The sequence below is a fragment of the Anopheles nili genome, chromosome 2, assembly GCF_943737925.1.
Source record: "Anopheles nili chromosome 2, idAnoNiliSN_F5_01, whole genome shotgun sequence".
Lineage (NCBI taxonomy): Eukaryota > Metazoa > Arthropoda > Insecta > Diptera > Culicidae > Anopheles > Anopheles nili.
Window position 1 is genome coordinate 32334775 of NC_071291.1, and position 14804 is coordinate 32349578.

A 14804-nucleotide genomic window follows, 5' to 3' on the forward strand; every position below is an offset into this window, starting at 1 on the left:
ACGGTGTAGATAAACAGAAATTTAGAACCCTATTTCGCGCTCCAATGGACATGTGATGCAGAGTAGAACAGTGACGATAATGTGTTTATTTTCTATAAATATTATCCCATTGAACTGCAGTAAAAGTGCATGCATGGCACATTTTGGTTTAATAAAAAAAAATACACATAATTTTCATCAACCCCTTATTTCCATCTGCACTTCACTACGTAGAGCATTCATGTTTTTTTTTCATTTGAGCTAAATTTTAGATTATAAACTAAACAAAGTGTCGGTTGTGCTGTGTGTAACATATATTGGTGTGTAACATAAAGCAACACCAAATGAAATATTGAATAACGAAGTATGTCATGGACGAACAACGTCAACAAAACCTGTAAGAAATCTTTAGAAGTATAGAGAAAAAAAACTATCAATAAAGATAGTAGTTTTATTAGAAAACAAAAACCATATGATAAATCATACAAACGGTAAAAAAAGCATAGCTCCCGACGATGGACAACTTTCAATTCTTGCAATATCTCGACATATATCAAGAAGATCTTGGATTTTAAGCATTGCTGTTCTCTGACGAAGAGCAAACACAAAGTTTTTCCAATGGATTCCTTTGCAAGTGGGAAGTATAGATCAATGAAGGAAAAACACGGACACATATTTTAGCAACCCAAAAAGATTGGTCACCTTATAAACCAGCCAACGTTTGGAATCGTATCGAATAAGGTATTAGGGCGGAACAAAAAATCGCAACTAGCACAAGTAACACAGTAACGCAACAGTGAAACAATAGAAGCGCATACAGGAAAAAAAGTGGTGGAAATGGCTAATTAGCGGATGCAAACAATGTTCTTTCAAGGGATAAAAAATAGAGATAGAGCAGCAGTGGTAGTATAAGTAGTAGTTTTGAAGTGATAGTAGGAGTAGCAGTAGTAGTTGAAGTTGAAGATAAGTAGTACAGTATAAACGGTAGCAGTAGAAAAGGGAGCATCGGAATTAGCAATAGCAGCAGGTAGAGTAAAAAGAAGTAGGTTGATGGTGCTACCTTCTGATAGATCGAGTACAGGGTCGGTAACACCTGGTAGCCCCATTGCGACTGGGACGCGTACTTTTCGGTGGTGACCTGCGTCGGAAGCGATGCTGGCTGCTGCTGTGCGTGTTGCTCCTGCTGGTGTGGCTTTTGTTGCAGCTGCTGTTGGCGTTGTAGCTGCTGCTTTTGGAGCAGCTGCTGTTGCTGCAGCTGGCGCTGCTGTTGCAGAAGCTTCTGCTGTTGCTGGTGCTGCAATGGGCGCCGGTGTTGCCAGGGATGAAAGATCGACGGAGTGGAAGGAGCGTTAAGAACACCGTTACGTTCGTCATTTACAAAGATGTCGTTGTGGTGAGCTGCCCCAAACCCAAGCTGATTGTGTAACGAATCGTCCGACGAGCGACCCGTCTTGGTGGTGGACGTCACCCGCAGCAGGTTTAACCCATCGGTTCGCCCGATCGTATCCTGGCGAATGTATTGCTTTTGATCAAGTAGCGCCCCAACATCGATCGTTGCTCGAATGCGACGTGCGGCGTCTTTGAGCTGGCTGCGGCTAAGCGCACCATAGGACACCGAAAAGGATGCTGACGGTCCCCAATCGGGAATCGATCGCTGCCCATCCCCCCATGCGGTGCCCGCTTTACCATTGTGGCCCGAGTACCAGCTCTTTACATAGGGCTGGCCACGCTGCCGATCGGTTGTGCGATGGTATGGAATGAGCGGAATGAGCGATGGTATTGATGAAAGCGATGAGGATGATCGTTGATGAGGATGATGGCGAGTGACGTTCGTAAGGCGGCCAGTGATAGAAAAATTTATCAAATATATTTATGGAAATATTTATAAATATGTATAGAAAGAGAGAGAGAGAGAGCGATTATTCTTTAAACCTTCAGTAGCAGCAGTGAGTGAATGTGTGAGCGTTAGTGTAGAGTATGGCTGATGATGCGAAGAGAGCTTCGTGAATATTTCTCGTGTTTGCATGTGCCGTACGAAATCCGAAAGGACATCGAACATCAATAACAAAGCGTGACAGACATCGAAACGGTTCCAGGTCCATCCGAAGAGGCTGAACCGGGCAAACACATATCCTGCTGCGGTATATTAAGCAGGATAAGTACGTGTTATTTGCCATTTTTTTTTCAGATGCATGGTGTTAGTATGCTGTGTGGATTTGCTATGTGGTTTAACACAATCTAAGCCGCGAGTGACAAAAGCAAAGTGTTTTTGATTCGATGCCATTTGAACGAGTGGAACGATGTGGCCGATCGTTGATCGAGATCTGCCCCAAGTTTTGGTTTATTTCACGTGGACTGGGAAAGACGATTTGAAGCACATCTAAAGTGCAGTTCTAATCATTAAGTTCTTTAAATAGAGACTACTAATGGTGACATGAACTTGACGATACATATTGCCTTTCAAAGTTCGAACCCGAGTAAGCACATTTTCACAAAAAAAAAACGTACCGGTGGCAGATTTCGATCAACGAATTTTGGATGGTTGCAGTGTTGGTTAACGTTTGCACTGGAAGGTGTTATTTTTTTGTTGGTACACTATGTGTCAAGGATATGTTGCGAGTGGGACGAGTAAGGGAAACAAACTTACGACTAACCTATCCAGTACGAAAAGATAATATAAGTATATGGAGAATAATGGCAAACATTCCATTGACGTATTCATGTTGCGTGTGTGGAAACTTTTAAGGGTGCGTGTATGTTTGGTTTTTTGTTGTTGCAAAACTGACAAAAGATACATTGAAAACACGAAACGAAAAATAAAAAATCGAAAAGAAACTAGATACTCGTGTTGGTTTGTAGGTTAGTGTGCCGAATTGGGTGGTTTTTTGGTGTAATTTTTGCTGCCCGAGGGTTTTGCTCGAACAATCCTACTGGGGGCCAGCGCAAAAGCTGAGCAACTCTCGTTTCTAATGAAATTGCGCCAAATTTCGCAGCCAAAGGATTCGACAGCAAACTAAATTACCTTCTTGTTGTACGTGTAGTAGTTGAAAGTTTTCAGATATGTGCCCAGCGACAGGATGTTGCACTTCTGGCACAGGTCCTGCGCTTTCCGGAACATCAGCTCGAGGATGTAGAGAAAATCCTCGGCCACATAGTGGTCCTCCTCCAGGAACACCACCATACCTGGCGTGGAACGAAACATTACAGTGCACCCATTTTTTTCGTCAACCCGATCCATGTGGCACTTACCCGTATGGTACTTGGTGACCTCCAGCTGGTCAAACACTCGATTCGCCTTCCACCACCAGTGGTGTTTGGTTTGGGTGAACTTGGCCTCCCGGTAGTGCCCGTACAGGTCGGGATGGAGTGCATTGTTGCACTTTCGCAGCAGTGCCCTGTGGAGGAGAAATGGGTCCGGTTTATGTTCGAGCAAAAGGGCAAGCAAAAGCAGCCAACAATGAACAGACTCGGACCGGGCAGGGAAACTTACTGCTCTTTTTTAATATCCCTCGGGCAATCGGCGGGGTCGGCACCGGGAAATTCGTTCGGGTGCGTTTGTATCGAGAAGGGATAGAAAATCTAGGGAAAGGGGCGTAGAAAAAGGCAAACCAAACAGTTCAGTATATGCGTTTGATTAGTGCTTGTTCGTACCGTTAGAGGGCTGGAGGCATCGTACGTACCTGCATTACTTTACAAAAGTCTATGCTTTGCACCAGATCGTTGATGTCGTCATCGTAGAAATCGTGCGAGAAGACGAGCAGCGCCCGTGAAATGTCCCTCGCTTGGGCCAAGCTTACAATTAAGTGCCGTAAGTATGTTATCCTTTTGTGTACCTGTACAGACCCGAAGATAGCAAAGTAGAGAGAGGAATGAAGGATAGAGCTTTGGAGCGTTTTTATGGGACAGAGTTTTTATTTTACATGAACAGCATATGAATATGAAACAGCATGAAATTCAATATAACTGGGATTCAATATACGTACTAAAGTGGTGTAACATACCATAAAAATTGGAATTATTTCTTTAGTTAATAGAATTTAATATGATTATTTGCAGGATAACATGTATATTTTTGCTACCGAAATAGTGCCATGCAATCTATTGCTTTGCGGAATAGTAGTCAAAAAAAGCGACTATATACATTCCTTTAATTGCCTACTAGACTAGCGGGCAAGTTTTGGTTCTACAGCCACGAAGCCGTGCATGCCAAAAGTAATTGAAAGTAAACATTTATGCTTGCAGGTCCTTCCCACGCAGCTGTTCTCTTGTACGAATGATCACCTCGAGGCGTCGGCACACCAAAACTCGTTGCATAAATGTTACTCAAAAAACCACCCAAAGGCACCGAAAAGCGCCATCGTACGTGATTTTGCTTGCGACGGTAGCAAAACCCCAGCCGAAGCTCATTTATAATGAAGTTAGCCAATGTTACCGATCCCTGAAAGGAACAGAACCAATGCCCGATGGAGGCGCCTGGTGGTTTTCTCACTCCCGTGAGGTGCGCAACGATAGTTAGTAATTATTGCCGCTCGGTCACCGGCTTAATGGAGAAATAATTGAGTCCAGTGCCCTAGCAGGGAGGTCCCGAAAGTACCAGCAAGTCTCCAAATTACTCACTGGTGCTCGGTCGTAAGATGTATAAGTGGGGTTGTTTCGCAATTTCTTGCTTAAACGAGCGGTGTCATCAAAGGAGGAATTATTACGATATTACGGCCAAAAGACTTCGCTCTGGCTCCCAAATGGAATGGAAGCTTTGATCTTCGACCTAGCAATCGTTGAAAATGGCTCCCCATGAGGATTTGTAACATTCCTTTGAGCTGGTCGGTAGGTCAACGCTAGATTCTACGGCATTACATTACGAAATAGCACTCGTCCACCAAGGTGAGCCCATGGAAACGACAAATTGGGTATTGAAATCATCAAAAATACATTAAAGTGCCTCCTCGAGGAGTGGAATAGTTTGTTTGGGGAGACTGTTCTCTTTCACGAACGTTCACGGACGAACTTTCGCGGGAAGTCACCGAGCGATGGTGATAAATTGATGTCTGGCAGAACACAACAAAAAAATTATTGTAGACCACGAAACGCAGCGATGGAAATCTGATCCGCTCGAAAATGATCTTTCCCTGCTTCGTGCTATCGATTAATATGAAACGTGCCGAAGGACCGGTGGATTAAGTACGCTAAGCGCAATTCAACGACGCAAATGGTAGCGGGGAAGAAAACAGTAAAAGACATAATGAGTTTTACCGAAGAATGGTTCCTTCTTGGGCTCCTTCAGATGGAGCAGCATAGCACAGCGCTCCGCCTAAAGGGTGTAAACGAGAACGCTTCCACCGTTGGAAAGCGATAATCCCGGGTCAGCATGAAAGAGCATATCCGGTGAAAGGGCAATCGACCAGAGCGACGTACCGGGAGGCAAAAGGAGCCGTTTTAATCTCTTGCAATTTTTCCAACGTCGCGTCGCGTTCGTTCCGAGTGACTAGCGCCAAAGTCAGCGCAAGTCATGCCTGCGGGATATTTTTCTGCGTTTCGCTTCCATACCGCCTCAAGACGGGTTTTAGGATTGTGGAGCTTTTTTTTCTGCTTCTTCTCGCTGCAGCTTTGTATTAAAAAGCCGTTCAAAAGCAGCGCGAAGCAAACAATGAAAATCCCCATGAAAGCAAACCTCCGAAGGTCGAGCCGAAAATCACTTCCGGGTGGGACCATTCCTGCCCGTGCATACCACAAACGGTGAAGCCTCGGGTGGGGAATTTTCCGGCCTGGAAAACCGTACGGCCAGGGTAGGCCGTTGCGCTGACGAAGGAATTTGATTTGCATTTGACTAATAACCGTTGCGAGCGTCCTTAAAGGGTTGGCTTCCGGTGAGGCGATTGTGCCGGTGCGATCGTCTGGGGCTTCGGGAGGGCCTCGTGGGAAAACAAAACCCGGAAAAACTGAAAACCCACACCGAACCGATTTCGGCAAGTTCCGGCTCGCAGAGACTTTCGGAGGTGTGAGCTTAAAATAGGGAAAAACGAGATTAAATTTAGAACGATGGAATGGTGTGTTCTTTTAGAGTATTTTTGGGCTGCGTCCAAATAAAGGGAGAGAGCAAGATAGATGCTCGAAGGGACAATATAATCTCGCTTCAAGCAGACAACACCGAACAAGCTTATTAAACGATATGCTACTTAGAAAATATATACATAAGAAGACAATACAGCTCGTGATGTTTTATTTTCACATACATAAATTCCTTCTGTAGCAGTTTGATAAATATTGAGCAGCTAAGGTTTGCCACCAAATGTGTGCAACATAAACTCGAGCATAATTTTGCCACATTATAAACAGTACCACATCGTCAAAACGTCTCTTTGTGATGTGCCGCTTAGCCGAACACAACTCACCAGCGTGTAATAATTATGCTCTGGATTATCTTTTGAACATTCAGGCGTCCTGCAATGGCGGTCTCTTTTCAAAGCGGTTTCGAATTTCAAATCACCCGCGCGTCGGTCGTTCGCGAGCCCCGCAACCTGACCTATAATATCGTCGCGCGGAATTAACCAGCCCAAACCATAAACCTTCCACCATTCCTGGCAGATCCTGCGAGTAGAGGAACGCGAGCGACCACGTGCCCGTTTCCCGGTTGGCGCCGGGTGATGTATTCCTCGTAGGTCTAGAAACATGTCGAAACCGCCATGATGCGCGCGTGCTGGGGTTCGCGGGTGGAGGTTCAACAAAAACATGAAACGGACATATTTAGGACGTCCGGAATTATAATCGGTGCCTCCTCCGTGTCGTACGCCGCTGTGTGACGATCGCTGGGTTTGGCGAGCCTCCCAGGGGGGGCTCCATGGACCGATTTCACCGGTTCTAGCGGTTCTTTTCGATTTATCGTGAAAGGCGTAACGACGGCCTTTCGCTCCTGGGAATACGATGCAGAACCGGTGCTCGTAAACCAAACGAACGGTTATTATTGAAAAAGCGACCATCGGAGCGGAGGAACCTCAAAGCTGGCCCCAGCTCGAGGTGATGGCAAGGACCGACAAGGACGCAGGATTCGAGCGCGCTGCAATCGATTTCATTCCGAACTCGGTGCCGGGAGGGATCGGATCGGGTCCGGGTCCTGTTTGGTGCTTTAATTTCGGCCAGCGCTTTTAGCAACCGGTCGCATCACATTTGCTCCATCACCCATTCACGGGTGACGGGTTTGGTGGTTCCGTCGAAGGGGTTTGTGATGAATGTGATTAAATTCAAACTTCCGGCCAATTTTGAGCCAAAGTGCAAGGCGTATCGCAGCCGAAGCAGGTCAGTAGTGTTGTTGTCGTTCATCGTAGCGGAGTTGATTGTAGTGCCACCGTCCGATGAGTGAATCGTGCAATGTGCTAGTTTTCTATCATTTTCTCATTCAGTTCATTTCAGTTTCCTCAGTGTGGAAAAACATAGAAATTTAATATGAATACGCTTTAGTTGGTTGTCTGCACCGGTTAGCAATGCGCATTGGCCCGTAAGGATCCAAAATTAATGTAATTTTCGAGTTATCCCCTTCGCTCCGATGCAGCACGAGCTTTAACTAATTACATTCAAAATAAAAGCTCTCGAATTTCCCCGCGGTTGAGCTTTAATTATCGGTGTAACAATTATCTCTAGACGGCGGAGAAAAACTATTTTTCTCGAATAGTTCCAACCACCCTCTCATGGTGTAAAAATTTGGCTGAAATTATTATCCAATTTCACTCGCTATTCATAACCGACCCTCGTGCTGTGGTACGTGCAACTTTCCAGGCATTCTGCACTGAGCATAAACCAACACCACCATCCGGGATCACCTTTCCCCCTTGCGGCTGACCTTGGCCCCTGTGGTGGACTTTACACCACCACCCCCGTACCATTAATTTCCGCCTTTCAAACTCATGCCCGGGACGCGCGCGCTCACGAACCTCGGGGGCATAAAGTTAAGCAATTATGGAAGTTATTTATCCTTTCGTCCTCGACGCCCTCGACGCCCTGGACGCCCTCGGTGCATTCGTGACGTTCGCTCGCGTTTGTGAGTGCGAATAAAATGCACTTACTCCCCCGTTACTCCTCATCCCCGCAGGACACCCCGCAGCGCCCACACAACACCGGACACGCTGTTCAGCCTGTGCGAGCTGACCCTACGGAAGCTGTTGGGTGGACGGATTCCACGCCGAAGGTTCTGGCCAACGGTGTTGGTAATAACGCAGAATCTAACCCCCAGCACCAGCCGAACCGGAGCTTTTCAGAGCGTGCTTTTCCTTGCTTGCAGTTCCTGCTACCCGGCCCACAGTCACGGCGAGTCGGTGTGCGGCATCAGCTCGAACACCCGCAGGACTTCAACGTTCATCTGCGAGGCGTCGTCAACGATGCGAACCACTGGAACCTGCTCGGGGAAGCGTTACGGCACGAACCCCACTGGCCCCGGATTCGCATCGGAGATCCGGCTCGCGACCGAATTACCCGACTCCACCAGGACAACCCACAACCCCAGCATCTGTGGCAGATACGGCCCTTCGATATGCTGACGAGTGCGTTCATCGTGCGCACGGCCGCAAAGATAGCTTCGCTGGAGCAGCAGCGCTCCGGAAGCCGGTTCCGGTCGGGAAGGACGACGGCATCCTTGACCACACCCACCACGGATTCGCTCAGCATCAGCACCAGCTCCGGGCGACGGTTGAGCCGGGAACGATCGGTCGATCTGCCGGATGAGCGGGATGAGCTGTTGCAGGTGCAACAGCTACAGTGGCAACAGTTGATGGTGATCGGCAAGCGAACGTCCGGCGGAAGTTGCGCGATGCGGTTCCGCAGTGTGCCCGTGAAGGCATCCGCCCGAGGACTACGGAAGCCACCGACACGCTAGCTGGGAGGAGGGTGGGAGGATTAGCCTGAACGATGACCTACCTGCACTACTATTATCACAGAATCATTTTGTAATGGACCGTAGATGTCCTCGTTGAGGACCGTCTGGAGTTCATTGTAGCGGTGTATCATGCGCAGGATCTCGCTGATGTTGGCCGTCCGGGGCCCGTCCCCTCCGAAGTGGGTACCATTGTGACCTTGAAAAGAAGAAGAAGAAGAGCAAAAAGGGGGTGGTTTCAGAATGGCGGCCGCATGAGATCCTGAGGGAAACGACTGATGGCGGATTTGTTTTCAAGCTTCTAGTGGACTCTGTTCATGTTCTGTACGTGCTATCACGCGAGCTGTTGCAAATTCATGTTACATAACAGTTAAATAAATGCTCAAACATTTAACTAAAAATGAATGTATTTCGATGGCATTATTGCCATAGCGCGGAAAGCAATTTTTCCACAGAACTACCCAGTGTTCACGTGCTGTTGATCGTATTAATAAATGTGTTCCATTTGATCCGTTCAAAATGTAATAACGTTAAATTAAATTCTTCCATTATTTCTCTTTTTGCTTTTGCTACTTTTTTACCGACTTTGACAAAATATTCTTCCAAGTCCGAAAAAAGGGATGGCTTCGCAATCATCACGGTTTCATGCGCGTCCGATTCAATTACTCAAGCTGGGTTTATCTCTTTCTTTATCGTTCGCTGAAGCTCGTTGTGGAGCTTTACGTCGGGCACAGACCAATTGTGTTGTTGTAAAGTGCTTTTGCTGGTCTCTGTAAGGAATGTAACGAAAGGCCGTTGGTTCTTTCTGCCAGCTAAATGGTAGTTGTTCATGGTGGACTTTTGTTTTGGATTAGCTGCTTAATTAATTTGATTCTCCCAGAACAATGTTACATATATTCATCGTGAAGCTTTCCTAGTACACTTTGTAAAGGGAATAAACGTCTCCTTAACAAATGAGATGAAAAATCTCTCTTAGCTAGCAAGCATTATATGAAAACTGTGTTGCTTGCATCAAACCTCAACTTAAAGGTGATATTTTCCAGCATTTTTCTCTTCGTTTTAACCTCGACGTTCAGCGCAGCGCTGCACACCAGTAGCAATGGTTATGCATGAAAAATGTTGCTTCCATTTGCACGTCCGATTCAATTTGACATTAAATCAATTCGTCCAATTCGGTACCGGCGAAGGGTGCATAAATGTGAGCGTAAATAAAAACGATTTCACCAAAAATACGGCAACGGTGGCAAACACGTTTTCCATCAAAAGTGACACTTTTTCGTGCCACGAGTACCAAAAACCTACTTTTCCAGGTGGTGAACGGTGCGAGGGATATGCTTTTTTTATCATTCAGACCGGTTACTGCATTTTTGCGCGTAGCTCGCATTATCGGGCGCAATGTATGGTTGCAGAAACGAGATTCTTCTGCTCAATGTTATATTTGCGTGCTATTTAAATACTGACGAGAGGGAACATTTTCAGTTGATGGGAGGATGATGAATGTGGATTCTGGCTTCCATTCTATTGTGCGACGCTCAACAGTGAACGTGGTAACGCCATAAATGATTGCATTTTGCTTTTTATAGTGTTCTTTCATACTTCGATGTGACTTGAAAAGCAGCTGCGAAAACATGTTTGGGCGCTAAATCGGAAAAGTCGGACGGGAATCTCTTTGCATCAGTATTAAAAATAATGCCTTGCAGAATAGTTTTCAAGTTTCTGAGGAAACGTTGTTTTTTTTTTGACTATTTTATTTCGAGTCGGTTGAACGGTGTTTCTAACATGGAAGTCAAAACATAACAATGAAATATTTCATCATTTACGCTATATTTATGAAAGTTCGTATTCCTCAGAAATGAACTATGCTTCCCGAAATAGCTTGCTAAAACCACGTGGCATCGACTCACCGTGTGGCCCTTTGCAAGCTTGCGATGGCTACGACCTTTTGCCGCGAGCGTTCATAATTAATGCGTTTACAGCCAGTGCTATAAAAACAAGTTCATCGGGCCAACTAGTCGCGCTAGGGCGCAGTTTCCAGAGTTTAAGGAGCCGTCGAATCCTACCGGACGTTAATTGAGTTACTAAAGGATGCTAAATATTTAATAGCTGGCATGCAACCGGTGAGCGGTCCAACTGATCTATTCGAAATTATTCATCCACAGTGGCTACAACCGAGCGGGAAAACTGATACCGGAGGCACTAGGAAAGCTACCCTGGTACGGTTTGTTGACACAAATGGTGCTATAAAACTTTACGCCGTTTCATTAATATTAGCTACAAGCCGTCGCTTCAACCCGTCCTTCTCGGCATTTCAATCGAACCGCTCCAGTGCCAACGTGCGTTGCAGCTAGCGTATGATGAATGTTTCAACAACTAGCTACCACGATCAACCCACTTACGGGGAAGCTGATAGCGTTCTTCTAGGCTAGGAATGGAGCATCAACTCAAAAGAAACTGTGAACAGTGCTGTGGGGAGACAGTTCTTCCGTTTGGAAACCTATCTCCGAAGTCACAATTGAGCCGGGTATGACATTCTTGGGCAAACATTCCTAACCCACCGGGCTCCCGGCGAACGTGGCCACTTACCGTGCGTGGAGTTGCGGGGCTTTCCGGTCAAATATTTGTGAAATACCGGCGGCACCATCTGCAGGATCGCTGCCGTCGAATAGTTGGTGCTGTCACCGGATCCGCTATCGGAGGAGTCTGCAAGAGAAGGGTCCCATGTTCCAGGTTAGAGTGCCAATCGGGCTCGAGAGGGCGTGAGGACGCTACCTACCATAGTTTATCACGTGGAACTGCAGAAACGCGAAAAGGATGAATACAATTATGGCGGAACGGATGTACAGCGTGTGTCGTCTACGGGACAGTGCGCCAGTGTTCGGTAATGCGATCGGTATTCGTCGACCTAATCGGGAGAAATGATTGGATGTTAGTGTATGATTGAAATTTGGTGTATAAGCAAAGAAAAGCATACAAAAAAAAACGCAAGAACTCGCAAATATATTCATATAATTATGTTGTTATATTACTCATATATTATTGCAGATATATAGATGTTATTGTGGTTTGTCGACATAAGATATCGCAAATATAAGTGTTTTCTATATTTTACAGCTTTTTATTTTGTAAATAAAAACCCCCAGTTTGCAAAAACCAAGATCGTATATTTACATCTCCACACGTTCAGTTGGATTGTTTATATATGAGTTTGGGTGAAAGTTCTGCTCCTTATTGCTCCGTCAGTTCATTGTGATATTTTTTCATACTGTTTTGTTTTTCTTCAATTCCCTAACGCTCGAAAATGTGAAGCAGTAGCTACTCGTGCTGAGCAAAATTTTCCAGCTTCCACCCGAGGTTCGGTATGCATTTTATGTTTCTGCCAAAATTTACCGCACCCAAGAAACAAAACAAACCAACAGCATAATGTGTAGCAACTCCTCCGAAAAGTGTCACTCGCCATGTTTTCTGGTGACGATTCGAGAAAAAAAAGCCACCATCAAAAATCTCACCGCGCCCTCGACGCAGGAGGGAAAATGTTTGTTTTTCCTCTTTTTACCTCGGCAACTCTCGCGGTGCAAAGGTTTCGGCGCATCGGGCGGCGTGGGTCGCTAAAATCGATGCCAAAACATGTGACAGTACAACTCGGTGGCATTTTGGGATGGGAAAATAGGATGTCATTCCGGTTGGCGAAAGCGTTTCCTTCCGAAACCAGCGCCGGTAAACACACGGCACATTACAGCAACTCTAACCGACTGGTGGAAATGTACGAAAATGAAAGCCCAAATCAACGGGAAAAGCGCCAAACAAAACAAATCGGGAAAATCGCTCCGCGGCCCGTTCGTAACACGTCGTTCGACGGATGATTCTTGCCACCGCACAAGGCAAAACTTTTACGCCGAAAAACTGTCCTCCCAAAATCCTTCCGAAGCGGGGCACGAGCTGGGTCGAAGAGCCCCATTTCGCGGCCTCTTGCATTCGTCCTGCGAACTGCTACGACTTGGTACGACTCAAATATGGTAAAATAAAACAAACGTGGATCGTCCTTCCTGCCTTTTTCCTTTGCACTCTTTTGCTACTTCTGTACCGTTTTTTTTTTCATTTTCTCTTTCTCTCAGCCGATTTTATCGTCGCTTTTCGCAGCGAATTAAGCCAAACATGGCAACGGATGTCACACATTTGGGTCGGAATTGTTTCGCGCCAGTGGATTTTATCTTTTCTGGCATATTTAGTCCTCGCTCCTCGGCGCGCATCATTGCCATCCTCCTGGGAGATATCCCGGCGGCGTGGTGAGTTTATTGCCCAACACAAGGGAGAGCAAAAGGGGCGCATATTTTACGCCCAAGGTCCTAGTTCTTCGCCCAAGGTCCTAGAGGCGAAAGTAGCCTGCACCGGGTTTGTGTTTCCTCTTACACAATCACCAGCGCGCTGGGACGAAAGTAAGGATCGCTTCCGGGCGAAAGTCAACCTGCGGACAGGATCCATTAAAAGCCGAAATGATTCCTGTCTGCGAAATGAGATGAGCTTTACTAATGCAGAAGTCCAATCTCGATTTCGACGCCCGCCAGGACGTCCTGGATCGATTTCGGTGGAACCAATTTCTCAATCCTTCCGGCTTCGCACAATGGGTTTCGCAATTCATTTTCAATTTCCGCGCTGGCCCGGGCTTCAGCCAGCTGTTGCGCAGTCGTCTATGGCATTAGCAACCGCTTCTAGCGGGCATTTTCGAGGCGATGGAATGCTCGCTCTTCCTTTCACCATGCGATTTGGCCCTTGTGACTCGGTCAGAGGCGACCATGCGATGGACGGGTTTCGTGTCCCATTTGCCTTCACTAGTAAACGCTTGATAGCATGCTGGAGTGGGACTGGCTGAATGATTTTCCCAAATGTGGCTTGCTTCCGGTTGGAGTGCGAGTTTATTAGCACCACCTGCGTTTGTTCGATCGCATCCTGCCCAACCAACTGTAGGAAGCTTATGAAATATGAGCGAATTTGGTTGAATAGTTGGGTCTTGAATGTGGGCTTTGTATTGGTGTTTTCTTCACAGGAGCTCTTGTTAGAAAATGAATTCTTAAATTGATTAAAAAAATGTATGATCATTCTTTTGCACTATCTCATATTATTTTCTCATCATATTATTGATTGCTAAAAGTAAATAGTTCGTTTAAGTTTCGCTTCAAAGAATAAATAAGGGATGGCCAATAATTGTGTGTTTCTGCATCGGACCATATGTCCTGAGAAACCGATTCGATAAGCTAAAGTATATAAACTCGAGTGACGAAAGGTGACATGTAAAATGTGTATGTTATTAGTTCTTGTTTTCTACCTGAAACAAGCAGAAAATTGTGCATACCATCATAATCTTCAGAAAAGATCAAGCAAAGAGTGCGTACGGAAAACCCTCCACAAAACCGGCTGGGATTTATTAATCACACTCACAGCATCAGCTTCGTGGGTGCTGTTGAATCCCTTCAGGGTGGCCCAATCCATCTTCGGAATGATTTATCTTCAGCATCACCTCTCAAGTTTGCGGTTCACAACTGCGGAAAAAAATGTTTGCGATTCTGATTTCCCTGCGGCGGTACTGATGCATTGTTCTGAGGCTCGGTCGCAGTTGGGGACACAACCAGTTGGAGGGCGAAAAGCACGAATCGCTCACTCCGCAGGTGAACAAATTCGATAAAATGAATTAACTTTCAGCCAAAGCGGTTCGTGGTGTTCTTTCAAACTGAAAACAACGAAAAATGGTCCTTCCCACGCTAGCTCAGGTGCTTTTTCCGAGGGTGTTGTGTTTCGTGTTACTGCTCCCAGCCCTAATTCCAAGAACGTTATGAAATTAACAAACGCTTCCACAATGGGAGGAAAAAAAAACCAACCGCGACCAACTTTTAGTCCACCGAGCGGAAAATATCAGGTTAGTGGTGTGAAAGAAAAACAAAAAGTACACGGCGAAAGCTCCCCACTGTTAGCCCGC

General features: G+C 46.0%; 1 protein-coding gene across 1 annotated transcript in view; it reads right to left on the reverse strand.

The window, feature by feature from the left end:
• LOC128721060 (alpha-1,6-mannosyl-glycoprotein 2-beta-N-acetylglucosaminyltransferase) overlaps positions 1–14804 on the reverse strand; it is a 40602-nt gene that overhangs the window by 2984 nt on the left and 22814 nt on the right. The window contains exons 4-11 of the mRNA XM_053814769.1: positions 11610–11738; positions 11420–11536; positions 8881–9035; positions 3660–3812; positions 3470–3558; positions 3229–3374; positions 3002–3162; positions 1040–1708 (exon numbers count right to left, since the gene is read on the reverse strand). Coding sequence (XP_053670744.1) covers positions 1040–1708; positions 3002–3162; positions 3229–3374; positions 3470–3558; positions 3660–3812; positions 8881–9035; positions 11420–11536; positions 11610–11738 — 1619 coding nt within the window. The remainder of the gene's footprint in view (positions 1–1039; positions 1709–3001; positions 3163–3228; positions 3375–3469; positions 3559–3659; positions 3813–8880; positions 9036–11419; positions 11537–11609; positions 11739–14804) is intronic.